This window comes from Sinocyclocheilus grahami, unplaced genomic scaffold (genome assembly GCF_001515645.1).
Source record: "Sinocyclocheilus grahami isolate Dianchi unplaced genomic scaffold, SAMN03320097.WGS_v1.1 scaffold158.1, whole genome shotgun sequence".
NCBI classification, from domain to species: Eukaryota; Metazoa; Chordata; class Actinopteri; order Cypriniformes; family Cyprinidae; genus Sinocyclocheilus; species Sinocyclocheilus grahami.
The window spans coordinates 917,574-944,721 of record NW_015505337.1 but is presented as its reverse complement, the minus strand read 5'-3'; the positions used below and the strand labels follow the sequence as shown (position 1 = coordinate 944,721).

Genomic DNA, 27,148 nt, shown 5'->3' with positions numbered 1-27,148 from the left:
TAAAGAATTATTGCAATAAAAAAAGTCTGTATCTTTATGCGTGCTGGATGATTTAACCTTGTAATTTTAAAATTTTGAATGTATACGCGTTACTTTATTGCTGAAACAATGCAGAAAAATAGGATAATCATACATGGGGCTATACAATAATTTCCATGATAGTTTAAATATACTTCATAAACTTGCACACTTATGAAGGGTATAAAAACATTTATTTCACATAAAATATACCATTCTCACACAAGGTAAAAAAAAAAAAAAAAAAGATTGCACTGTGGGGCTTCCCACAGGTCTACAGATATCAATGGGGCAATTTTACCTATACAAAGAATTAAAAAGACAAAAATCCCTCACCATGTTACATGGTTACATCTTAGCTGCAACATTAGCTGCCACTTATAATTCTTGTAGAATTAAATTACATTTTTTTTTAACTATTACTGTTAATCCAATATATTTAGTGTCTTTCCCCCTCTTCTATCTGTCTACACACAACATGCCTCCATCATTGTAGTGTGCAAAATTGTGGAATCTGCATAGTTGCATATAAGTTTTGGTATCAGCAGGACACATTGTCTGCTTTAGACAAGAAAATACATATGCATACATAAAATAATATGATCCTTTACCAGAAAGCCAACATTTTAGAGTACTAGTACTACTAGTTCTTGACTTGCTTTTATGCACAAATAGGTATTTTTGTGCAAACATACAGACAACCTTTCAAAAGGTTAACAAATCCTTAACTCTGGTTATAATTAACATATAAAATGGAATAATCATGTTTACAATAAGATTAGGCCGTGATATAAAAAGAAACAATTATTAAATTATCTATTTCTTGATCTCTTCAACCACCCACACAACAATAAAAAAAAGTCCTATAAACCAAAGAAATACATGGTGAAATATCACCTGTTTTGGGATCCATTTTAAACTTTAAAGTGCTGGAATCAATCACATCAATTAAAAAAATTAGTATACACCACTCCTTCATTGATTCAACATAATAAACATACAAGATATTGGAAAAATTGTCTTGTATGCAAACATTTCTAAAGCATAGGACGTCCAAGGACTTTGGATCATGACTCCAAAGCAGGATACATGTATCTTGAGAACACAATGCAAATTCCTTTACATTCAAAACAAACGGCATATTTCAAAAGCTTGAGCACTAGGCCTCTGTTAAAGACTCTCTCAGCATGCTCAAAGGTGGACTGTTAATGCAGAACCTGGTCTGCTGATGTTTATCTGGTGTAATAAACTCTGTAATAGACAACCTTTGGCCTCCAGAGGGAGTAGGAATTGTCAAATTTCAGAAGATGAACTCCTTGACCAGGATATTGGTGACTGCCTGCATAAACTTCCTCATGGCTGTCACGACGGGAAACAGGAGCAATCTCATGTACCAGTGGACATCGGCCCTGTTCTGTCTGCTTCTCTCCTTCTACTTGTTCTGTGCCTTAAATTAAAAATAAATATGATGTAATAAATATTTGATTAAGTATTTATCTCTTTGTCAAAGGAATCCATCCTGTTACCTTCTTTAGTTTCAGTAGTTTCCGTGCTTGCTGGCATGGTCATGTCCTTCCACTCAAAGTACAGCCCAAAACCGATATCGTAGTGATCGGTGGCGAATTCCCAAAACAGGTGTGAGCCATCCTGATGAGTGGGCACCCGTACCGTCAACACCTCCCCTTGGCCCACTGTGATCACTGAGTCCTGATCGTGCAACACCTTTTCCTTAAACTCCTTAACCTGAGGCCGTGTCCACATAGAGGGAGCAATGATAGGTACTTCTGCATTTAAGAAAGAAAAAAAGGCAAAAAAGTGTTTTATGTCTGTTATTTTCGTTTGTATGCTAAAATAATCTTTTTACAAATAACTTTTATTTTACAATTATATTTGTATATTTTTATTACTGTGGAATACAACCAGAAATAATAGGCACAAATACCTAAATCTTAAAATAAAAAATTATATATACATAAAATACACTATTTTATACCATAATTTGGTATTCAAAAATACAGTAACAAGAATACTGTGAAATATTATTACAAATTAAAATAACTGTATATTTATAAACTGTATAACTATATACAATTGGTTCCTGTGATGGCAAAGCTGTATGTTCTGCAGTCATTACTGCAGTCTTCAGTGTCACATGATCCTTCAGAAAACATTATTATCTAATTCTATTATTTCTTCATATTTGTTTAATGAATAAATGAAATGGTAATGATAAAAGCCTTTACTATCATTACTATCATTAGAAAATAATGTGAAAGTCTTTACTATCACTGATAAATTTAAGAATGTTTAGACAGACAGACAGACAGACAGACAGACAGATAGATACATACATACATAGATAGATAGATAGATGCAAATCGAAAGTCACTTGCATAGTTAGATAAAACACACCTCCTGTTTTGTCTTCTACACACAAATGGAAGGCTTTTGAGTCTGTCTGTTGTTCTTGATTCTCTAATGAATTTGATTGGCTGTTGGGATTGCAGGTGGGCACAGCTTCATTTGACACAGGAGAAGGAAGAGCTTCTGACATTTGATTCACATTTGAGTCCTGCTGCTTCTGCAAGGCCATCTGAAGTCATACAGGAGAAATGTAAAGGGTTTATGACATTTTTTTTATTATTATAACATGTTTCCTGGGGTTCAATTAAAATGAAGTATAAATAAAAAAAATTGTTCACAAAAACATATATTTGCAAAAATGATTATTTTCAACCCTAATTCTGACCTTCAAGGCTTGTTAGTATAAACAATAATGTCCAATGTTACGATTGACTGTCATTTCATAGTAAAAAGTATCAGCGCCCCCTCGTGATTGCATGTGAATAAATGTTTTGAAAACATTATCCATATAAAATCATCGTTTACAAACAAAAATATTTGAAATTGTTTACTTTCAGTTTCGACAAAAGTTTCTGTGCAAACTCTCCATTAGACTGTGCCTCGTTTATGATTTGCAGTAAAATGCTCCTAATAAACATATGATCCTCCACCGCGCTCCGGGACATTCACCCATTTCTGATGCTGAGGTCCTTTTGTAGGCTGTACAGATGAAAACATGCTTTAAACTGGACAAACGTAAACGTTCCTTTACTTTTCCATTTGTCCTGTTGTCAGTAGTAGCTCAAGCATGTGGACTACGTCAGAAATTGGCCAGACATCTGTATAGTCAGTGGCAGTGATTATAATGGGTTTATTCGCTTTTGACACAATGCAACACAACACGGTGTAAACAGGTGTCAGCTGTTAAGTGACTGAACACCAGTGGCCATGGCCAATGGTGTGATGATGCATGACGATGTTGGTGCCTTGCTCTAGAGGCATGACTTGCAGTAAAATGCTCCTAATAAACATATGATCCTCCACCGCGCTCCGGGACATTCACCCATTTCTGATGCTGAGGTCCTTTTGTAGGCTGTACAGATGAAAACATGCTTTAAACTGGACAAACGTAAACGTTCCTTTACTTTTCCATTTGTCCTGTTGTCAGTAGTAGCTCAAGCATGTGGACTACGTCAGAAATTGGCCAGACATCTGTATAGTCAGTGGCAGTGATTATAATGGGTTTATTCGCTTTTGACACAATGCAACACAACACGGTGTAAACAGGTGTCAGCTGTTAAGTGACTGAAAACCAGTGGCCATGGCCAATGGTGTGATGATGCATGACGATGTTGGTGCCTTGCTCTAGCTCATTTGATACACAAATGTACAGGTGCATCTCAATAAATTAGAATGTCATGGAAAAGTTCATTTATTTCAGTAATTCAACTCAAATTGTGAAACTCGTGTATTAAATAAATTCAATGTACACAGACTGAAGTAGTACACGAGTTTCACAATTTGAGACGAATTACTGAAATAAATGAACTTTTCCACGACATTCTAATTTATTTAGATGCACCTGTATATGCGTGTGAGTGATGTCACAAATCCCACAATATGCAAACAAGTCGTTTTTTTTAGCTTTTTTGTACCAAGGAGAATGTTTTAAGCGATGACACTTGCAGGATTTTTTAAAGGTACAAAGACCTCTTATTATGTCAAAATATTAACATCCCCTTTAAGAATCATGATAAGAAGCTTACTTGAATCTAAAGTCTCTGGTCGTACTCGTACCTGCTGTAAGCGGAGGGCCTGGTGCATGTACTGTTGGTAGTGCTGTTCCTGCAGCTGTCTGATGAGTAACTGCTGCTGGTCTGGATTGTCTGGATACTGCTGTTTGGCATACTGTTGAAACTGCACTGCCGTTTGTGCATTCAGAACAGCCATGATCTGTTGTCTGTACACATAGAGATAAACACTTTCTTAAAGCTGAATTCTACTGAAAGCAGAGTTAAAATGTATTTATTTAAGTTTTGATTTTATATTCTAGGCTATAAGATAGATCGATAGATAGACAGATATTTAGAGCAACTTTATGCTCAGAAAAGTGAAACCATTCATTGAATATCAGCAAACCACTAGCACTTACTTTTGCCGCTCTAACTGTAACCTCTCTGCCTCATCTTTTCTTCTCTGTTCCTCCTCTTTTATTCTCCTCTCTTCTTCCTCTCTGCGTCGTGCTTCTTCTTCCAGTCGCTGTCGCTCCTGCTCTTCTCTCTCCAGCCTGAGACGTTCTTCCTCTTCTTTTCTAAACACACAAACACACAGAATAAAATGGGCTTCCTACAAGTTAACAGATTAATAGACTACTTTATAAGAAACTTTAGGCACTGTAACTAATACAGAACACACCGTCTCTTCTCTTGTTCCTCCTTCTCAATCTTATGTGATGTCACATATGGCGCAAACAGACTACAACAGGAGTTCAGAAGCTTCACAAAGTCCTCCATTGCATCTTCTTTAGCCATGCTGCCCAGCCGTAGCCATTCTTTCCTGAGAAATGCAGTGAAACAAACTAAATGAAGCATCTATAGACATTTTAGGATTGTGCTATATGGCTTTAAAAGAATAAAGAAGAGCAAAACCCACTTTGTACTGCACATACATAATATGATTTTACACATCCTTACAAAACATGCTGTGGCGGTACCATGGTACAGAGAATATAATTTGGTAGTATGTGCAGTAATATATGGTAATATATAGTCCATTATATGTGCATCAATATTTGGTAAGTGCATTAATATCAAGCTACCATATTATATGGAATTTAAAATACTCTAATGGTCTTACACAGTCATAATTTGCACAAAAAATTTAGCGTTTTATATGCTTATTCCTCCATTACCTTCTGTCGTTTCCCAGTACATCAAAGAACCCAATTTCTGGACATGCGTTTGGATCATAAGGACCAATTGTGATCTGCTTATGTAGTGCAACCAAACGGAGATTTTCTTCATATGTTGGGTTGAACGCCTTCCCATTCATCTCTGTGTGAGACAATGACTAAATTTACATTAACCATGGTGTACAACATCTAGGAGAACCTGAATAATGATTATTATGAATGGCATTTCAGTTCCTGAATGGGTGGAGTTATTACTACAGTGTATCTAGATTCTAGACCATCCAGACCAGGGGTTTTCAAACTGTGGGTCACAGAGTGGGACAAGGTGGGTCGCACAAAGTCACTTGCCTGCAGCTAAATTTGAGTTTCAATGACACACACACACTCACACAGTTCAGTCTAGGGCTGCACGATATTCCAACATTAATTACGAATTGCAATATTCTTAGCGCGATTTAAAACGTGCATTGCGTGTTTACATTTCCACACGCTAGCATAACAATATTTACAAAATTCTGTTTTATTTCCTTGCCATGTCATCTCTATATAGAGAAAAATGTGCCAAAGTTCAAAAATATTTTGAAGATATCGCTGACCATTTATTTATCCATTGCAAAAGTACATTTCTGACTGAAGTAAATTTGTCAACTCAGTTTTTAGTGTTTATTTAAAATGAGACACATCTGTTTATTATTTCTCCCCGTCCCCTATTTATTATTCGCTCTCCCCTACACACACACACACACACACACACACTCACACGGAAGGAGCATGAATGCATTTTCTGCGCTGAAGCTCGCGATGAGTTTAACAACACTCACAGCGGATTACAGTTCACCGGAGTGAGCGCGTTTCGAGTTTTTATAGACATGTTTCATATTTTAACACCTGTAAACAGAAATTAAAACGTAAATATTAGTAGTGAAATTTTTCAGTTGTACTATCAAATAAAATGGTTATTTTTCTTAAATAATTAAGTTCTGCCATATTATACTTTTAATTAAGCTTAAGCTTAAAGTAGGCTAATGTCAATTGTTTTTTGACCTCAAATATTTGGGTGGGTCGTGAAATAGGTTGTCTAGGTGGGTCGTGGAATGGAAAAGTTTGGGAACCCCTGATCCAGACAATGCCTCACAGAAAAAAAAAAAAGGGGGACTTTAATTTTGTTTTGTGACGGGACAAAATAAATAAAGTTGTAAACATTTACCAGACAAACAGAAAAGGGAAAGGGAAAGTCTGGGTTATTTGGTAATCCGTTCAAGTTACCTTTAAAGAATTTCAGTGCAAGTTTGAAGAGCTCATCTAAAGTAAATCCCCAGTTTCTCTCCAAACTCCATGATTTCCGAGGTCCTTCATGATCCTCGCATGATTTACAGTCTTCCTCAGTGCCGGAGGCGTGAGTTTCGGTGTTAATGCCGTTCTCGCTGGTTTTCTCGATCTTGTCGCTGTCATGTTCTGCTCCGTCAAACTCCATCCTGTCAAACTGTCGATACAAGCTGCTGCTGCTGCTGCTGTCGCAGGTGGCCACGTAGCGCACAGAACACCTCTCTTCCGTGTATTCCCACCGGAAATCCCGGATATTTGTCTTCTTTTCAGCTCATTTAAACAGCATTCGGTTTTTAGTTACGTCTGTTACTGCGCAGGTCAAACCCGATATGTTCTCCGACGAGTCTTGCATTTGGTTTAACGCTAAAATGTCACTTTGACATGAACATTAGCTGTGAGCAGAATGCGCAAACTGACCTGACTCAACAAGTCGTATTGCAGCTAGTAAACTGAACCACTTTCCCTTCAAAGCAATTTTGAGATATGGAAAGAATGATCAGATACTTGAGGAACTGTTACAGTCTTCTGGTCACGCAGTTTATATTAATTGCTGGGATTCCTGTTAACTTTTTTTCGTATTTTCATATGAAATATGATATATATGAAATATGACATATATGATATATTTTCGCGTATTTCACATAAAACATAACAACTCTCGTTTTTTTATCTTTTAATCTTTAATGGTAATGTTTAACTAAACTATTTTTATTGTTCTTCAAAAAAAAAAAACAATTCTCACAATTATTTCAATGCAATTTCACTAAACTGTTCAGATTAAAGTAAATCTCAGCTGATTACAAAGAGAATAATGATACACCCATAGTATGTTAAACAAGTCCAGCAAACCTCGTGAAAAACTGGAAAGCCCAGAATCTTGACAGAAACAAGGGTTTCCAGTCTGGCATGTTATTTACGAGAAGACACAAGATGGATTTGGCCATTTTATGGCAGTTTCAAGCTTTTGTCCAGTGATTTTGCCAACAGTCGAAATATTGTCCTATCCTAACAAACCATATATCAATGTAAAGCTTATTTATCCAGGACGATGTATAAATCTAAATTTTGAAAAATGTACCCTTTTGACTGGTTTTGTGGTCCAGGGTCACATATATAATGTACGTTTCACTAAGAGCACATAGAGGTCATAAAAGCACAAGTGCTTTTGTTTTCACAGTATAATCTGCTCACAACAAAATTCTAAGAATTTCTATTTCTTTGGTAATTAATATTCTTCTCTCAATGCCTTTGCTGTTGTGACTTTTAAAGTCAATGTGAATTTCCACCTGCAACCCATTTTACTTTCATAAACATATTTCCGAGTGAAACAGGATGTCTAACAAAATGTGGGGCAGGTCTTGATTTTACCCATCAAGAATTAAGTGGCTTGTGGGTCAAATGTGTAATTAATATATATATGGCTTTTAGCTAACATTATCCAATAGCCTGTGCTGACCAGCAGAATTTTGCTTAAAGATTACAACAACATACATTATTTTTCCTTTGGAATAACATGCACAGATAAATCATACACAAGACCAGGCATGTGCATTAGGAAAGTAAACAGTCCATTTTGATTCATTAAATGATTCATCAATCTGACTTTAAATGGGCTTTGCTGTGTCTTACACCTGCACTGCCCATGGAATAAAAGTGCCAGGATCCGCAGGAGGACACTAAAATAAACGCAAACATACAATGGTCAACAAACTTCAGTAGGCCCTGTCAAAAGCAGCTGATATGATATCAAACAATAAAACCACATCAAGCAGCTCCATGAATGCCATATTTGATTCTGAAGTTGTATGTACGCTACCATTCAAAAATTTGAAGTCAGTTTTTGACAGAAGTCTCTTATGCTCACCAAGGCTGCATTTATTTGATCAGAAACTATAAAAACAGTAATCTTGTGAAATATTCTTACAACTTAAAATAAACTATCTTCAATTTCATTCATCCTTGATGAAAAAAATGGTCCAAAAAATCGAGTCCAAACGTTCAAATGGTAAAGTCTGACTTGATTTAAATGTGTATAACGACACATTCACATCAAATCTGAACCTGAAATGACCATGGTTCAGATTTGATGCCGATGTGCAATTATGCATTATATGAAGCCAACAGTCAACAGTGAAAGTTACTACATACCAGTTTAGTAAACTTGTCTTCACAGGCATTTCGTATCCGTTCAGGCGTGGCGGGGCTGTCCAGTCTGAAGGGTCCAGTCAGATTGGACTCAGCCCTGGCAGCTGTGATGGCATCTTTAATGGCATAAAACACTGAGGCTGCCAGAAAGAGAGGAGGCTCACCCACAGCCTGAGTAAAAACAGAGCCATAAGAGTTAACAGACTCAAACTATGATCTTACAGGGGAGTTAGTTGTTGAGGTTCATCTAACCTTTGAGGAGAAGATGGCCTTCTCATTAGGAGTGTCTCTGAGCAGCGAGATCTTTAATTCAATGGGAATATCCCCGAAAGCGGGAATCTTATACATCCCAGGTCCACGAGTATACAGGTAACCATCAGGAGAGTAGCGTAGTTCCTCCAGCGTGAACAGACCTAAACCTTGCATGAACCCACCCTCCACCTGCACACACAGCCACAAATTATACAGATTATATTTAAAGGGTTAGTTCACCCAAAAATGAAAATTAGGCTGCGTTTTACTCACCCCCGAGGCATCCTAGGTGTATATGACTTTCTTCTTTCAGACGAATCCAGTCGGAGTTATATAAAAAATTGTCTTTGATCTTTCAAGCTGTTTAATGCCACTCAGCGGGTGTTGCATTGCTTCAGTCCAAAAGAACTTACTTAAAAATCGCCCATCCATAAAAAAAAGTGTCTCACACGGCTCCGGGGGGTAAACAAAGGCCTTCTGTAGCAAATCGATGTGTTTTTGTAAGAAAAATATCCATATTCAAAACGTAATAATCACTGGAATCTAGCTTGCGCTCACTGTTGTAAACAGAAGCAGTTCCGGGGGAATGACGTATGAGGTCGGCGTTGCTCATGTGCCGCTCAGAAATGACGCACACGGAAACGCAGCGGAGAGATCAAAACAAAACAACGGTCAAGAATTAGAAGTACAAAACGAGGATTTGTAAATAAGCATGTCAGAGGATTTTGATATAAGCCAAGAGGAGACTGGTTTTCCTTTGCTAAAGTAAGGAAACTTTGCTTCCTTTGCTCCTGTAAACAAACGTTGGTGTTCACGAGACTCACCGGCGCATGCGCAGTGCTGAACTCATAGCTCATCAGCCCGGAACTGCTTCTGTGTACAACTGTTGGTGCAAGCTACATTAAAGTGATTATTACGTTTTGAATATGGATGTTTTTCTTACAAAAACGCATCGATTCGCTACAGAAGGCCTTTCTTTGTTCACCCCCCGGAGCCGTGTGAGACACTTTTTTTTATGGATGGGCGATTTTTATTTAAGTTCTTTTAGACCAAAGCAATGCAACACCCACTGAGTGGCATTAAACAGCTTGAAAGATCAAAGACAATTTTTTATATAACTCCGACTGGATTCATCTGAAAGAAGAAAGTCATATACACCTAGGATGCCCCGGGGGTGAGTAAAACGCAGCCTAATTTTCATTTTTTGGTGAACTAACCCTTTAAGAGGAATTGACAATGGTGTGATCCGTTTGATTAAATTTAGATGAAATACCTGTCCAATGTCCAATGCTGGATTTAAACTCTTGCCCACATCCATGACTATGGATGTATGAAGATTCTGACAGGAGAGATAGTTAACTTTGAAGTATGGATCTCAAATATATAATCTATTATGCAGACCAGTTGTCCAGTTTGAACATAACAAATACACGTTTCACACTGGCATTACCTTATGACTGCCAGTTAGACAGTCTATCTCCACCTCTGAGACGGCCACGCCATAACTGAAGTAGTTAAATGGCTTTCCTGAATTTGTTTCAAAATCATAGCCAAGATCTGGAGTCCTATAAAATATAATCAAATGAATAATAATTCCTAAATTCTATGAGGACCAACACGATTAGAAATGATTCAATTATAGCTGAAGAAACCATTCTGAAATTAACATACTTGTAAAATCCATTGGCAGACAAATTAACTCTGTCGAAATATGCTGCTTTCACCTGCAAATGTGAATACAATGTAATATATAAAATATGAAACATTCGATGAATAATTGCATACAAAAACTGATACTGACCCAATCCTCCCAGCAGCCTTTGAGGTTTTTGTCTTTGTAAGGCTGAAGTCTCTGTAGTAATGTCTGGCAAGCGTTCTGTGGAAAAAATCAGGGTGTTGTATGTAAATGTTGTGTTGTATGTTGTATGTCAATATTTGTTGACAAATATTGATTTGAAATATTGTGGATTAGTTCGATGGCTGACATAAAGTACTGTTCAGAACTTTGGGGTCGATCAAAATGTTTTAATGTTTTTGAAAGAAGTTTCTTTTGCTCGCCAAGGCTGCATTTATTTGGCCAAAAAGTACAGTAATAATGTTAAATAACTGATTTTAATATATTTTAAAATATTATTTATTCCTGTGATGGCAAAGCTGAATTTTCAGCAGCTATTACTCCAGTCTTCGGTGTGACATGATCATTCAGAAATCATTTGGATATGCTGATTTGTTGATATTAAATAGTTATTAAATTATTATAAATGTTGACAATAGTTTTTTCAGGATTTTTTGATGGCTAGAAAGTTCAAAAGAACAGCATTCATTTCAAAAAGATTTTTTTTCTAGCATAGTAAAAGGCTTTACTGTCACTTTTGATCAATTAAATGTGAGGGGAAAAAAACTTCCTGACCCAAAACTTTTGAACGGTAGTGTACATAAAAAAGTGTCATAAATATGAATAGCTGCTGCATGAGGCTTACATAGATGGCCATGCCGTTAAGATCTGAGGAGGCGGAGGCGGCCGTAGGGCTGGTGTTGGGAACTGTGTTAGTGCTGGTCTCTGTGATGTGAATCTTTGAGCAGGGGATTCCAAGAGTTTTACTGGCCACCTGCACAACACAAAAATTAATACGAACAGTTGTGACAAACAATTTAATATAGTATTTTTGTTGTGCCTTGTTTGCATTACCTGGACCATTTTAGTGTGCAGGCCTTGTCCCATCTCTGTTCCACCATGAGTTAGTAAAACCGAACCATCTGAGTACACAAGTACCAATGCTCCTGCCTGAATCAAAAATAACCATCATACACATAATCGCCTCTTTATTTATTTTATTATAATATTTATAATTATTTAGAGCCTGAGAGGAAAAGGGCTGACCTGGTTGAGGAAGACAGCAGTGAAGCTGATTCCAAACTTGGTGGGAATGATGGATAATCCTCTTTTGGTCCAACGATGCTGCCTGGAATTAAAGTATTACAGCAATCCTTACCCAAGAAGCTATGCAGTACCTAAACTGAGAACATTTTTATAGCAATATACAAATAAAATCTAACAATGAAGTGCTGGCTCTCTGGCTCTGACTTATAGAATTTATGCTGCCTAGTATTATTATACATTGTATAGGTTATATATTTATATGTATATAATATTGTAGTATTTTTTAATATATTATTTTAATTTTAGATTAAGTTTTAGTAAGTTTGTTATGTGCTTTTGTAATTTTTATTTATTATTATTTTTTTTTTATGTATATATATTTCTGTTTCTATTTCAGCTTTAGTTTAAGTAATTTTGATACTTTAACCTGAATTTATGTTTTTCAGTTAATTGCCAATGCAACATTCTTATTTTGTCCTTTAAGACTTTTTTTAAGTGTATCATCTTTTTTTTTTGCTTTATTCCAATTAAAATAAAGGATTTTTAAAAGTTTTTGATTTAATTAACAATAACAATACTGACGCTGCTCTAGTGACACTGAAAAGTGTACAGTGTATGATATTAGTATAAAATATTAAAATAAAACAATACAATTAATTGAATTTGTTTTTAAAAGAGCAACTGAAGGAGAGAAAGAGATATATTATTGATTATTTATTATTATTTACTATTTATTTACATTTTGTTATTATTTTTCTTATCTTATAATGTCAGTAAAGGTTTTAAAAGTTAATATAATTTACATCAATACACTCAAAATATCAACGAAAACATGTTTTCTTACTATACGCCTCTTTAAACTGCACAAGCTTTTGGTTGTGTTGATGAGCTCAATATTTATGATTATTTCTAACCTGTTGTATTGTTCCACTGCATCCTTGCGCTTGTTGAAGTCTGAGAGCTGCATGCACTCCTCCCAACAGCGATCGATGGTGAACTTGTCCAGACGTTGATTGAAGGGTGTGAAATCCCCCTCCTTGTACATGTTCATCCTCCTCACCTGGAAGTAGTAGAGAGTTCTGTTACATGTGACGTTAATGTTTGTGTACTATGGACTGTGAGAGAGAGAAAGTTGCAGTATGAACCTCTTCAGCAGGCAGACCACAGCTCAAAGCCACATCACTCATCCAGCTCTCTGCGATCATCATGCCCTGCGGCCCACCAAAGCCTCTGAACGCTGAGTTAGACGGCAAGTTGGTTTTACACATGTAGCCTGTGCCACGGATGTTAGGAATGTTGTAGGAGTTATCCATGTGGAATAGTGCCCTCTCCAGGATCTGTGCATTGATAAACAGGATACACATTTAGGCCTCGAATATAAGAAAGAATATCTTACAATGTGTGTTATTGACCACCAGGGGGTGTGGTGTTCAAGTTCATAGATGTTCAAAACTTTTGAGATGCCTACTCACTGACAATGACAGGTCCAGTGAATTGCCTGCGTTGCTGTAGAGCATCACTTCAAGTGCCATCACTTTTCCATTGTTCATGTACCCAACCTAGACATCAGATTACAGAGCGATAGTGTATGAGACTAGTCTAGCAAGGACGAGGACAATAGTGTGTGACCACATGTCCTTGCGGGGATTTCTAAATGGCCTAAAATAACTGGGTTTTGGTTTTGTTTTCTTATTGTTTTTTTATACTTGCTGAAAGTAGTTTGACCAATAGTGTACAGACATTATACTTAATCGACCAATCGTGGTGTGCTAGAAGGTAGGATCGACAGAGAACGGTCAAAGCAATGCACATATGTGTACATATAATGCATGAGGACTGTAAAGAGCATGTCAATAAAAAACCAAAGCCCAAACCTTGACATTTTAGGCAATTTAGAAATCCCAGCCAAACCTAAAGGACAATATCTGGCTAATTTGCAAAATTTTTCACCTTGTAATGTCCAAAGAATGGATGCCGACCACCTGTGACCAGCATGTCCTCATCGCGATCTAGCATGCAGCGAACTGGCCGCTTGACCCTAAAAGAGAAAGGCCAAACTAAACGTTTAGCCTTCACGTTGCTACTTACAACATCACTTTATGTAAATAGGCACATTAACACGGTTACATTAGTTTGTGTTATAGTCATACGTATGTGCGGCAACAGCAACCACAGTGGACAGAATGGTGCTCCGACTCTCTTTCCCTCCAAATCCTCCTCCCATCCTCTTTACACGGCACACCACCCGGTTGGCAGGCACTCCCAGAGCTTTAGCCACTAGGGCCTGAGGTAAACACAGCACATGATTTGCATTAGGACAGTACAATCACCTATATATCACATCATTAATAATCCTATCGTATTTTTGGTTACTAATTAATTAACCATTTTAAATGAGAGGAATCATAGCATCTGCTGTTTGTCTGTCTATCTGTCTGTCTGACTGACTAAGGGTTTTTCTATTTGATTTGGGCATGTAAAACCTTCTAACATGATGCTTATTTAATTTATTAAATTATTTATTTTCTACTTATATTATTTTTAAATAGAATGTATATTAATCAAATATTATTTTAAAATTAAATATTGGAAGAAAAAAATAAAATAAATAATTAATCATATTTTGTCAAGCTATCATCACCATTCTTATATGTCTTGTGCAGTTTAAACTCTGTTTTGATTGAGAATGTGGATATAAATCAATATCTTTCACCAGTCCCCTACAGAGAGTGATTTCTTTTGTTTACTTGAGTCTTGGAGGCCGACTGTGTGGACACAAACAGCTCCATTTCTCCATCCTCTCCACGAGGGAAAGCAAGTGTGCAGTTAGTCTCCAGATAAAACTGTTCCTGCCCTCCAATGTGCATCTCACCTGCAGAATCACATATTTAGTGTCAGCTCATGAAATGAAAGAGGAACAGGTCTGAACAAGAATCGTTTTATATAAATGGCAAGGAAGAAAACTGCAGATCTACCACAGAATTTGTGCAGAGTACAGACTGTCGGTTTCATAAAACACATGGTTTTAAATAATGTGAATCTTTATTAGATAACTTTCATTCTTCACAAAGAGGCTTAATGCAGTGTCACTATCCTTTTAAATAAAAACAAGGTTATACCATGCAGGATGTGATCAGAGTCTTTGAATCCTTGTGCAACATCTCCTCTCTCTATACTTCTCACCGGCTGAAAGAAGGACTTGTTGGCAATAGCATCCTGTTTGAAAGAGTGAACGTAAACATGTTAGCAAACCAGTCAAGCTTATCTCTATGTGTTATGTGTATTTTGAACAAGCTGTTTCCCTGAAAACCTTGAAAAATCCTGTTATGTAATGATGACAGCAGGGAAACCACTGTGCAGGGGTGAAAGGTCAGAGCACAGCACCAAATGTTTTGCGATAATATTGTGTGCTTCGGTGGTTTTGAAACCAAAAATTGGTTGTAGGTCATATTTTCAGTCCTATGAGGATTACACTGTTTGATTTTTTTACAGGCCTTTTGTGTATAATTTTCAATACACAAATTTATGTGAACTGTAAAATCCTTTGGTTTGGTTTTGGTGTCTGGATCCTGACATCCAGGCACTTTTGTCTGTCTCGTGTCTTGTTTCCTGTTAGAGCAAGTAGTTTGTGTTGATGTTCATTTGCCATGTGCTCTTCTGTCATGTCATTGTTTTTGGTGTGAGCATGTTTGTTTCTGTGTGCTATGTGCCCTTCTGTCTCCTGTCTAGGTCTTTTGTTTTCCAGCTCTGTGGGCGGAAGTCAGGTCAGATCAGATGCACCCATTTTTGTGCTACTTTTCAAATTTTTTGTAAATATGAGAACTTGGTGGCTGTGTTGCATTTGGGTTCTATCCACCACACACGACAAAACCATTGTTCCATAGCTAGATGGTTCTATTTGCTATGGTGAGAGTAAATGTGAATGTGAAGTAGATACAGACCTGAATGGTGACAATCACAGGCTGCAGTTCCTCATAGCTAATCTTCACAGCTTTGGCTGCTCTCTGAGCATGGGCCTGTGTGTCTGCCACAAATGCCCCCACTATATGTCCAACACATGTGACCTAGCATGAAAGATCAGTGTTAGGACTCTACATGAGTAAACAAAAGCGACACATTATATGCATGTGAGACACATCACGCATTCCAATCATAATGATCCCAATCAAAAGTTTGGGGTTAGTAACATTTTTGAATGATTTTCCTCATCACAACTGCTTTAATTTAATAAAGTAAATAGAGTAAAAAGTATTTCATGATTCTTTGATAAATAAAGAGTTTAAAAGAACAGAATTTAACGTAATAAAAATAAGCATTTTACTTTAAAATAAGTCTTTTATTCAAAAATAAAGTCTGTACTGTCACTTTCGATTAATTTATTGCATCCTTGCTGAATAAAAGAATTCACTTCTTAAAGCAAAAAATAAAAATCTTACTGATCCCAAACTTTTGAACAGCAGTTTATAACACTGTCAATGACACATATCAAAGACATATGAAAGATTTAAATCAATTTAAATAAAAGTGATTCAAACATGTATGGAAGCTCATTTCCAACTCAGAAGGAAAAAGGTAATTGTAAAATATATCCCAATTTACATGTATTTCTTCGTAACTGTGACCTAATTTCTCATAAATTAGACTTAGTATCTCGCAATGTGCCATATCTATAACAAAGTGACTTAATTTCTCTTACTTTCTTGCAATTAACTTTACTTTTTCACTCTGAGATGGAAACAGGCTTCCATAAGAAACAGCAATAAAGGGCTTTGCTTCAAATGTGTGACATTTTATAGGGTAGATTAAGATTATTTTTTAACTTTGCCAAGTCCAAGATGCTCAACCAAGAAAGCGCATATCAAAGTGTAACTGCATCAATAAATGATTATGCCGTTGAAAAACGCCTGATCATAGAGTAGCCTACTCTGCAATCAAGTGAGATGCATGTGAGATACATTTTGCATGGGAATCCATAAACATCTGTCACAAATGCATGACGTCATTTACTACGACTTCCAAAGTATACTCTCTGTTTTGTGAAAGAAATGTAAAAGCCATTGTGTTATGGTCACCTTATGCCTGAGCCAATATGCATCATAACTAACAACTGACTTCTATAGCCTATAAAAGCCAAAACAATTGAATAGCTGTCTGTGTAATAATGTCTCTCATTAGAAATACTGCACAGAAAATTCACCTTATCATCTGCAAAAACGGTCTCATCATAAACAACAGGTCCTGTCATGTTACTTCCTGGTATGTCTTTAGCAGAGATAAATGCAACCACTCCAGGAACTGCCATTGCATCGGAGGTATCAATGGATCTACAAAGAGAAACACATGCACACATAGTTAACACCTAATCATGGGTAATCATTGTCTCAGATCACTATAGTTCAGAACTGAACTTTTTTATGGCACGTCATAAAGACAATGAATGTAGGTTCACTTTAACAACATCAATGTGCACATGACAAGTCATATACTTGGCTTTAACTCAACACTAAATCATTCCAAAACATGACGTGTTTTATTTTCAACTAACTTTATGAGTGCGTGAGCTTTAGTACTGGTGACCAAAGCCAAATGGAGCTCATTTTCATAACAGGGGATGTCGTCACAGTAGATCGCTTCTCCTGTGGCCTGCTTAAGCGCAGAGAGATGCATGATCGGTTGCCCCACCACATCATCACTATTATGACCAGGGGGAACTGCCTGCAAACAAAGAAATAAAGTTCTATCATGACAACTCTCGGAGGGATCGGCATGGTAATGTACATGACAATGTTAATGTTTTGGTCTTGGTGGAATAGATCTGCTACGCTGCTGCTGCGGCAGAGCAAGTACCGAGATTTGCTACTGCCAATACATCCACATCATGCTGCTGTGAGCCAGTAAGAAATACTTCTGCTGCACATATGAAAAAAAAAACATATATAGCATACAAGAATCACCCTGTCGCAGATCTATACAGGTGGAGATGGGGAAGGTGGAGGGTTTCTGAAGCACGCTTCAACTGCTACAGCAAGCACTAGCCAAGTATCTGAATGTTGAGCAGCAAGCTCATTGGCTGCTGATACAACAAAGGACCAATTAGCTGTGCAATGTGATATTGATGTCATTATGTCTGATTGAGTTACACCTATCGGACTGCGCCATGTAGAGTTTCATGACAGAACTTTGGATTTATCAGCCAACACATAATGCACAGATGAAGCTGCTAAATGCTGATATATTTGTACCTGGTACAGCTGTACACTGGACGGTGAGTCCAACTGGAAGAGCTCAGTAGCAGTAGCATATTCGGGTCGGACGTCTTCCACAGTCACACCCTATAGAGTTTACACAGTTTACAATTAACCCTAATGTGACCAAGAACATATAGTCTTGGACTGTTAGAAAGTAATAAAGAGTAGAATCAGTGTCCAAAAATAACTTTTGAGCACATCTGCAAATTGCAACAAAAAAAAAGCCATATCTTACTAGCCATTCGAATGTATTATTTAATTTAAATCATTTAAATTACCGATAAATATTTTGGAGCCAAGCAGAATTTTTCAAACTCTTGATTGTGTAAGTGTGAAAAACAACCTCCTTCTGCAGGTCCAGAGACAGTTTGTGCTGGACATTGAGGAAGAACTTGTAGAAGAGGCTGATGGTCAGTGTGCGTCTGTATGTCACCATCCCACCAGGAGCTGAAGGAGACAAGCTCATCTCCTCCACCAATGACGTGCAGGCTTCCTCTAGGAGCTCCTCATTCCATTGCCTTCAATCAAATAAAGATTGTGTGAAACTGATGCAATGATTCTTGAATGAGGCTGAATGTCAGAAAAGAATATCAGAAATTTGCTAGAAAACCTCCCAGACAGCGTCCTCTACCTGTTGAGTAACCTGTTGCATGTGGCCGTGGCAAGGACAGTAACAGGGGCCATTCCTCCATAGCTTATCCGGATACTCTGCACTATATTGGATTGCTCCTTGAAGAATACATTCATCCCACATGTGACAATGGCAATGTCATCCTCTTTGCGAGGAGACTGTTTGAAAGCTGAGAAGTACTGGCCCTAAAACACAAATTCACAGAGTGACTCCAAATTTAATCTATTTCATGTGAATATGAATGAGATACAACACCATTAAAAGTTTTGGTTGGTAAGATTTTTTTATGTTTTTGAAAGAGGTCTTCTATGCTTACTAAGGCTAAATTTAAAAAAAATCAAAAATACAGTAAAACACTAATATTATGAAATATTATTCCAATTTAAAATAACTGTTTTCTATTTTAATATATTTGAAACTCTAATTTATCCCAGTAATGGCAAAGCTGAATTTTCAACTGTCATCACTCCAGTCTTCAGTGACACATGATCCTTCAGAAATCATGCTGATTTGCTGCTCAAGAAACATTTCTTATTATTATCAATGTTGAAAACAGTTGAGCTGCTTAATATTTTTCTGGAAACCATGACAATTTGTTTTCAGGATTCTCTAATGAAAAACTCTTCACTGTAACATTCGATCAATTTAATGTATCTTTGATGAATAGAAGTATTTATTTAAAAAAAATCTTACGGACCTAAAACTAAAAAAATAAATTAAAAAAAAGTAGTTCACCCAAAAATTCTGTCATCATTACTCTGCTTCATATTGTCCCAAACCCAACTGACTTTCTTGTAATGCAGTTAATGTATCTTTGATGAATAGAAGTATTTATTTAAAAAAAATCTTACGGACCTAAAACTAAAAAAATAAATAAAAAAAAAGTAGTTCACCCAAAAATGCAAATTCTGTCATCATTACTCTGCTTCATATTGTCCCAAACCCAACTGACTTTCTTGTAATGCAACAAGTTTGAACACGTAGAAGAAGCCAGGTATCGTATGGCTCCAAGCGACTTGGAATATAACATACATGTCTTTTGGGCCACTTTTTTGCTAATATTATGGTGTTAGACCTCAACAGTCTTAATGCCCTTTCCCTTTCATTATATGGAAAATAGTAACCAGTAGATTCTTCAACATCTCTTTTGTATTCCAAAGAAAGAAAGAAAGTCTAATGAGACTTAGAATGACATATAGTAAGTACATTATGAAAAAATGATCATTTCAGAGTATTTTTAATCGCAGAATGTTTTGAATGCAGACCTTTCTTGTGTATGGAATCTCAATGGACAACAGAATCTCTTCTGGCTTCAAAATGGTCTTTCTATAACCAGGGAAGAACTTGCCATCCATTTCAAGAACACGTTTCTCCCCTTTAAACATCAGACATCACAGAGATTTTTTAAATAATTTCTAAAACATACATTGACAGTTTAATTCATTAATCAACTGTTCTCTGCTGGCATAAAAACTGCAGAACAAAGAACATGGACACAGTGTCAATAAAACATATAGGGTCAACACCCTACAGTATATGTTTCTAGACTGATACATTGTACTGCAAAAGTCCTGTTTACCATAGCTTTCAGTATCCTTTAACCCCTGTACTATATACCACAATCTTCCAATCAGCTGTAAAACACTGAGAAACTATACAATTATTAAAAAGTATCTCTAATTTAGACTTCAAGCTATTACGTAATATTCAGACGCCAGCAGAACTATATGTAAAATGACTGCACACTAATGGAATAGGATATCATTGGAGATTGCCTGTTTTCTCTACATTGCCTCTGCCACTGTATTCTGTATCAGATCATGAAATGCTACAACCTTTGATCCTTGAACATGAAAAAAAAAAAAGTTGTACCTTTGGACATCACTGTTAGCTTGCAGCTGGCTGCCATAAACACAGGGTTGAGGTCTGAAATGGGACTCGCTGTCATAATATTGCCACCAATAGCCTGAAAGCATAAATATGATAGTCACGGAAAGGAACTGAAAATGTGACTTTTATCAAAACAGCCATTAAATTAACTTTTGACAGTAATTTTCAAGTCCATTAACTTACATAAAACACTTTATATCACTTTTTGTCTTCAGGGACATGACATACCGCAACATTTCGGATCTGCTGTCCTGCAAACCAACGCAGCTGCTCAAGAACAGCCTTAAAGACCTCCGTCTGATGAGCGGGCAGCTTCTTCACCGCTGCACGCAGCACGTCCCCCAGCACAGTCAACGTCACGGATGCACCAACCTGAATGCCTGTGAACCAAAAACAAGCCAAGATTAACTGTCAACTATAAGTTAACCTAAGTAGTGAAATGCCACTAAAAGACTAGATTGAAGACCAGATAAAGGAATGAACATACAGTTCTAACTCTATAATATTTTAATGTATTGACAAATAATATTTGCTTTAAACCATCAAACAACATACACTGACAGCATCCCTTTAGGTGTAGGACTCTCTTACCATCCTGTGTGTTTTGGATGATGTTCAGCTCAGGGATGTAAGCTGGGGCCAGAATCACAGGGTAAAGAAGGTTTTTGAACTTCATCTCAATACCTAGAAGAGAGATTCAAGGCAATTAAAATCAGCTGTGCATTCTGCATTATGGTCTTTGAGTACTGCACAAAGAAATAACATGCTTTTTCACTCATAATATGTAAACATACTTACATTTTAGACACAATGGCTGCGTTTCAGTTCTTTTTTTTAATGCCCATCACGCCAAACTTCCCTCCATCTCGTTTACTCGGATGTACGTCACTGATTATGTTGCATGAGTGTCCACTACTGGCGGAACCCTTGCAATGGGCTGAATCGGAACGTCCTAAGCCCTAGAATCTGCTATGGAGTTGGTTTATTGTTTACATTTTTCCCCGCACAAATTTATTTGGTGCAGCATTCTATATGTAAATATGTATGCTTGTGCTGTTATACATTTTTTTTATATATTATAGAGTTGTTTGGGGTGGGTAAAATTGGGGCTAAATCGGGCTAAAAATCCTGTAGTGTGAGCCAGGCTTTAGGGAGGTTCGCGAGAGCGTGTCTAAAACGCAGCCATGGATTGCCTTTGTCTATTTCTTCCTCATCAGCAAAAATTTTTCTACTGTTTCATGTCTCTGAGCAACACAGTTACTTTCTGATTGAATTAATGTTTACAGACAAATCGGCTGAGTGAATGATTCAATTACTTGTTTTTTTTCCCTGAATGAATAGCATTTTGAATGAAACGGTTGATGAATGATTCAATGATTCGCTATTAAAGGACAAATGTAATACATCCAGAATCAGAATCTTTATTGTCATTATACAAAAAGTACAATGAAATTATGTGTCATCCAGATTACAAAGATACTATACAGAACATACTTTTTTAAAGGCAGGTAGGTGATTTGGTTCAAAAATATTTTTTTTGTTATGCTGGTTGAAAGCCTCTTCACATCTAAGTTAAGTGATCTAAATGTATTTATATCATCTGTGGAAGGTGTAGGACCATTAAGTGTTCGTACAATCGTATTCCTCAGTTTGAAGGCTAGGATAGGCTGTCCTACCTGCCTATCAATGTATGTATTTACATACCTCCGCACACCATTCGCACAGACATGATACATCATCAGCACGTTCCGTTACGCTATTGCAGACTGAGCGAGAATGGAAAACGTTATTATGTAATGTTTTCTCACCAGTGAATAAAACATGAGGTACTCTGACAGCGTTGCATTCAACCCTCCATCAAAGTGTCACTCATTTTATTGCTGGTTAACTTCTGGTCTGCCTGTGCACATTCATGTGCTTTGGAGGAGGTGTGGCTTTGGAGAGTGATTTGCAGGGAGGGTGGGATCTTATGCTTTCAAAGCTAGCATGCTATTGCTAGCCTTTCTGAAATTGCCTACCCTACCTTTACTGGTTGCAAACTAGACAAATGAAGTACCTACTCAGAGAGTATGACATTTCAGATGCAGTCCTTGTCTAGAATGGCCAAAAACAAAGTAGCGGAGTGATTCTATCAATGTATGCGGGACTCACCAACTTCTGTGTTCCCAACCACTAGTTTAGCGTTTGGATAAGTCGCCTTCAGTTCCAAGAGTTCTTCAAGGGAGCAGGGTTGAATCCAAAGCGCCCGTTCCCCAGCAAACCTCAGCTCTCTCTGGGGCTGTTTACTTAAACTCTGTACAGCACAAACATAACTTACAGTGTTGATGCATCTATTTAATGCAGTAATCTCCTCATTTTACTACCATGGTCAATCAATGCAGATAAGACTAATTTTATTCGCACCATGAGCTCAGGCGGGAAAATAATCTCTTGTGTCGGGTCCAGTGGCATAAACTCTGATTGGTCATACAATTTCTGAGCTGAAAGTGTTGAATTGTCCTAAAAATAGAGAAAGAAATGTCGGAATTATTTGTAAAGTCCTTAGATAACATTCAGAACTGAGATTGTAAAACAGTGATCTTGAAGCATCTACTGTTTGTTTCATGGCTGTAGGTTTGACCTCACATGCTCATTAGTGCCAGTTCACACATGTGACTGGTTTCCTATGAGACAGCAATGGCTGCCATGTCATTGATTTCCTATCCAAGTATGCTACTACAGGTTTATCATAAATGGCAAGGCTTTAGGACAAGAACGTGTTTGTACTCAGAGAAAATAGAGCATGGTGTCTGGATGTCTGTTCTACTCACATTGACATGCTCTTGTGTGTGTCCATTAGTCAAGCAGCAGCCATTACTTTGTCCTTTTCCACCACAGCATCCCCCATCCTGAAATTAAAAGAGGCAGACATTATAAAAAAAAAATATATATATATATATATATATATATATATTCCCTATGGTAATTCTGTTGAATATTTTACATCAGTGTGTTGTAATACCAGCTCAGACTACGTCGATAAAATTCATCTTGTATTTGTAATCACTAATCAGTCATACTTGCTCAGTAAATCTGGCTGAATCCAAACAATTCAGCACAAGTTCACAATACAACACTGACAAGGTGCACAAACCACAAGACATTTGGTCATGAGGCAGTTTCAACACTCAATGAAAAAAACATTTTTTTCACATAAATGCATGCGAGAAATTCACACAAGTCATTACATGATTTTTCCATGTATACCATCTGCACTGTGATTGGCTGGATTAGTCTAGTAACCTGTCTGTGTGTGCTTTTTTTGGTTTTAGTTCCTTGTTTTCTTGTTGTTTATCTTGCAGTCTCTCACTGTTGTCTTGTTTTTGTCATGTTCAGTGTTGAGTGTTGTGTTCTCCCTGCCAGCAGGTTCCCTATGCCTGGCAGCCAGACTGGTTCAGTGCCTGTGAGCTGAACGCACCCAGGGCAAGTATCAACGTTCCTCAACTTGCCTGTCTTCGATTTCTGTGCCTTAGCTGATATTGAACTGTTTCACGCCTCCCCTACTTATTGTGTCTTGTCTGCTGTTTTGTCAAATTCGATCACTGTTCATTCTGCATCTGGGTCCGATCTCAGAAAGATTGTGCCAGTTACCTCTATCTTCTATTATCGTTTAATATTAATTAAACCGTTTTTTATTTGATCTTTTAATAAAAATAAATAAATGTAAAATTCCATTACTTTTATATTATTAAATGTGTTTATTATTATTATTATTACTCAGTTGTTATTTTACCTTTGTAAATGTTCTGTAGCCTTCTAGAATAGGTCTGTACCCAGTACAGCGACATAAATTACCTGTGTGCAAACAATTTAAAAACAGAAAGATTTATTCAGAAAAGATATATATTAACTTAAGGGATCAAATTTAACAAGATGCAGAAGTTACGACTCTTACTATACCTTGAAAAGCCTCCTGAATATCATGCATACTGGGTTGAGGGTTGTTTCTCAAAAGAGCATACATAGACATCACAATTCCTGGAGTGCAGAACCCACACTGTGACCCATGAGCCTTTGCAATTCGCTCCTGGATAAAAAGATTATTGTTGTTAGAGCTACTGTACCTCAATTGAGCAGGACACCAGTATATCAAGTGATATATCAGCTAACGTTAAAACTGTAATGAATGGAGGACGAAAGAGGTTATGCTTTAATGTTATAGTGTGAAATGCTTTTCTCATAATTATCTGCAATTCTGAAAGAATAAGATAAAACTGTGACCTGTACAGGATGGAGTTTGCTCGCCACGCTGCCGATGCCCTCCACGGTTGTTACTGCACAGTGATGCAAAGAGCATAGAGGAGCCAGACAGGCATTAACTGCATAGTGACTTAAAGCTTGCCGTCAAGGACATAGCTATATAACTCTGGCATATGTTTCAGAATCCTTTACTAATGAGATATGAATTATTAACAGCTACCATGAACCTGTTACATGCTTTAAGGACAGCAATGCACTTTATTGCAAGATGTGAGTGCATAAAAAGATACATAATCCGGTTTTGATATGGATGATATTTGGACACCATTACAGTGCAGGCTCCACAACCTCCTTCAGCACATCCCAGTTTGGTTCCCGTCAGACCCACTGTAAGCAGTGACTCTAAGGAAAACAGCTTGAAAACAATCACACTGAAAAAGTAAGTGTTCCCAAATCAGTGTAGAAAATAATGACAAACTACAAAATAATGGCAATGTATGATTTCATGGTCAATACATAGCTGACATTCTCTGTAATCAAAAATTACATGTTTGGATCAATAAATCTCACATGTTTGACATCACATAGCAGTTGTGTAAATAATTAATGTCCTAAAACACTGAGGACAAAAACAAAGATTAACCCATTATAAATACATACTGTAAGTGCAAGCTGTTATGTTAAAGAGTTATTTCTATCCAGTCTTCTATCCAATCCCTTTAAAATGAACTTTGTTGGTGTAACACCCTTGACCCCTAAAATTTATATTTGTTGGTTCATGGTTTATTTTCCGTAATTCAAGTCAAATGTTGGACTTATAAAACTAGTTACATGAACATGACTTTTTTTGGTTTACAGAAAGGCAAAAAGCAAAAAAAAAAAAAAATCAACTAAGTTCTCCTAAACTAAATCAAATAAACTGTTATCATAAATGTATCTCAAAGTTAAACCACTTTTTTGAATTATTGAATTGAATTATATAATACTAATATCTAATATTAAGAAATAAACTGCCTGACTGAGCAAACCTCATGAATACGAAGTTGACCCAAACCCCAGCAGACATCAAACAATTCAGTTTAACCAACAACAACTCCAGAAGACAGGAATATCAGTGTCTCATAAATGCTGTGGTTATGGTCTAATATTTTATAACTTTTTTTTTTTTTTAGAGAAAGCAGCATTCAGATTCAATACAGAGGCTGTTCAGCAGAACAGAAGATCAAAAGGATACAGTTTCTCCTTAGATATGTCAAGAGTGTTTTCTCAGGCTCTGCATTCTTCTCAGTGATCTGCACGGAATTAATAATGGAAAACACATTTTGACTATACTGGCAATAGATAAGTAGTGAAACACATTAAACAATGTAATTATTCAAGCAGCCGATTACCTTTTTTCCATTAACGAAGAAAACAAGGTCATCCCCTGGAGACTGAAGTTTGTTTTTAATCTCTTCCACTGTGATCGACATATTTTTTTATTCCCACTGTTCCTGAGATCAAATCAGTGAGATGAGCGTTGCAGTGAGTGAGTGAGTGATTGAGTGTAGGAACTCAGCGCTGCGTCACGTGACCAGATTCTTATCAGCTCACGCTTGCTGCTGTTTGGAGAATAACTTGCAGGAGGAGACGGCTAGTAGCCTACGCAAAACCTCACAAGTAGCCAAGAAAATGGATTACGTCTCTTGTATTTTTGTGAAAGCTTGTAAACTCGACTTCAATATCCAAAACTTGTCATGACAATTGGAGTTAACGAGAAGATATAAGTTCACATAACATAATCTTTATATAGAGTTTAATGGGGCTGTTTTATAAGCATTGCGAAACGAAACATTTGAACGGGTGAATGCTGTCTTTTTTTTCTTTTCTTTAAGTATTATTGATTTTTTTTTCTATGTAATGTAAACCCATTCCTTTAATTGTGTTATCTTTTTGGATGTCTTGTTAAAGTTGTAAATGTTGCATGTTATGTCTTTAATGTCTAATAAAAAAAATGGAATAGAGTCTCTTAAGTCATCTATCTATCTATCTATCTATCTATCAGTTTTCACTCAGAAATTGCAAGTAAACATTTTCAAAGAAACGGCAAATAACAGGTTGAATTAAACATGAAATTCTGAAGTAGAAAAAATAAACAAAACAAACACTCAGTAAGTCATTTTGGAACAACATGTAGGCCTAGACTAGCAGCCACATTTTAGCAAGCAAGATCTGTTTGCTGCTTTTGATAAAAGGTAGGTTTATATTTGTTTTTACATGATTTG

The 27,148-nt window shown here is 36.8% G+C and overlaps 2 protein-coding genes across 3 annotated transcripts; both read right to left on the bottom strand.

The window, feature by feature from the left end:
- Window positions 1-72: 72 nt before the first annotated feature.
- LOC107592781 (Golgi resident protein GCP60) lies at window positions 73-6,981 on the bottom strand. 2 transcript variants are annotated; one of them, XM_016282340.1, is made up of 8 exons: window positions 6,539-6,981; window positions 5,273-5,414; window positions 4,777-4,917; window positions 4,514-4,672; window positions 4,159-4,321; window positions 2,431-2,611; window positions 1,545-1,802; window positions 73-1,465 (listed from the first exon to the last, which is right to left on the bottom strand). In XM_016282340.1, the coding sequence occupies exons 1-8, from the start codon at window positions 6,744-6,746 to the stop codon at window positions 1,251-1,253; spliced, it is 1,467 nt and encodes a 488-aa protein (XP_016137826.1). In that variant the 5' UTR covers window positions 6,747-6,981; the 3' UTR covers window positions 73-1,250. The 2 variants fall into 2 exon arrangements, with proteins under 2 accessions (XP_016137826.1, XP_016137827.1); XM_016282341.1 differs by having other exon boundaries at window positions 5,273-5,430; window positions 6,539-6,577.
- A 1,109-nt stretch (window positions 6,982-8,090) lies between these two features.
- xdh (xanthine dehydrogenase) lies at window positions 8,091-26,403 on the bottom strand. Its single transcript, XM_016282339.1, has 36 exons — window positions 26,276-26,403; window positions 26,119-26,176; window positions 25,175-25,271; window positions 24,906-25,014; window positions 24,585-24,711; window positions 24,418-24,479; window positions 23,456-23,533; window positions 23,049-23,144; window positions 22,797-22,938; window positions 21,237-21,329; window positions 20,874-21,025; window positions 20,628-20,721; window positions 20,021-20,130; window positions 18,756-18,940; window positions 18,468-18,642; window positions 18,119-18,208; window positions 17,422-17,591; window positions 17,074-17,200; window positions 15,818-15,940; window positions 14,996-15,092; window positions 14,624-14,748; window positions 14,027-14,160; window positions 13,827-13,914; window positions 13,349-13,435; window positions 13,022-13,213; window positions 12,791-12,936; window positions 11,877-11,958; window positions 11,685-11,780; window positions 11,476-11,604; window positions 10,797-10,871; window positions 10,667-10,719; window positions 10,446-10,560; window positions 10,269-10,334; window positions 8,996-9,184; window positions 8,747-8,914; window positions 8,091-8,274 (listed from the first exon to the last, which is right to left on the bottom strand). Exons 1-36 carry the CDS (start codon window positions 26,354-26,356, stop codon window positions 8,224-8,226), a joined length of 4,062 nt encoding a protein of 1,353 aa, XP_016137825.1. The 5' UTR covers window positions 26,357-26,403; the 3' UTR covers window positions 8,091-8,223.
- Between the last annotated feature and the right edge of the window lie 745 nt (window positions 26,404-27,148).

Excerpts from the sequence above, each read along its gene's own strand:
- LOC107592781 (XM_016282340.1), bottom strand. The coding sequence starts at position 6,746 with ATGGAGTTTGACGGAGCAGAACATGACAGCGACAAGATCGAGAAAACC. Across the intron at positions 5,415-6,538 it reads TGCACTGAAATTCTTTAAAG|AGATGAATGGGAAGGCGTTC; the intron begins GTAACTTGAACG and ends TGTCTCACACAG. Across the intron at positions 4,322-4,513 it reads TTACAGTTAGAGCGGCAAAA|ACAACAGATCATGGCTGTTC; the intron begins GTAAGTGCTAGT and ends CTATGTGTACAG.
- xdh (XM_016282339.1), bottom strand. The coding sequence starts at position 26,356 with ATGTCGATCACAGTGGAAGAGATTAAAAACAAACTTCAGTCTCCAGGG. Across the intron at positions 18,209-18,467 it reads CTCTGGACCTGCAGAAGGAG|GGTGTGACTGTGGAAGACGT; the intron begins GTTGTTTTTCAC and ends TAAACTCTATAG. Across the intron at positions 13,915-14,026 it reads GTTGCTGTTGCCGCACATAC|GGTCAAGCGGCCAGTTCGCT; the intron begins GTATGACTATAA and ends TTTCTCTTTTAG.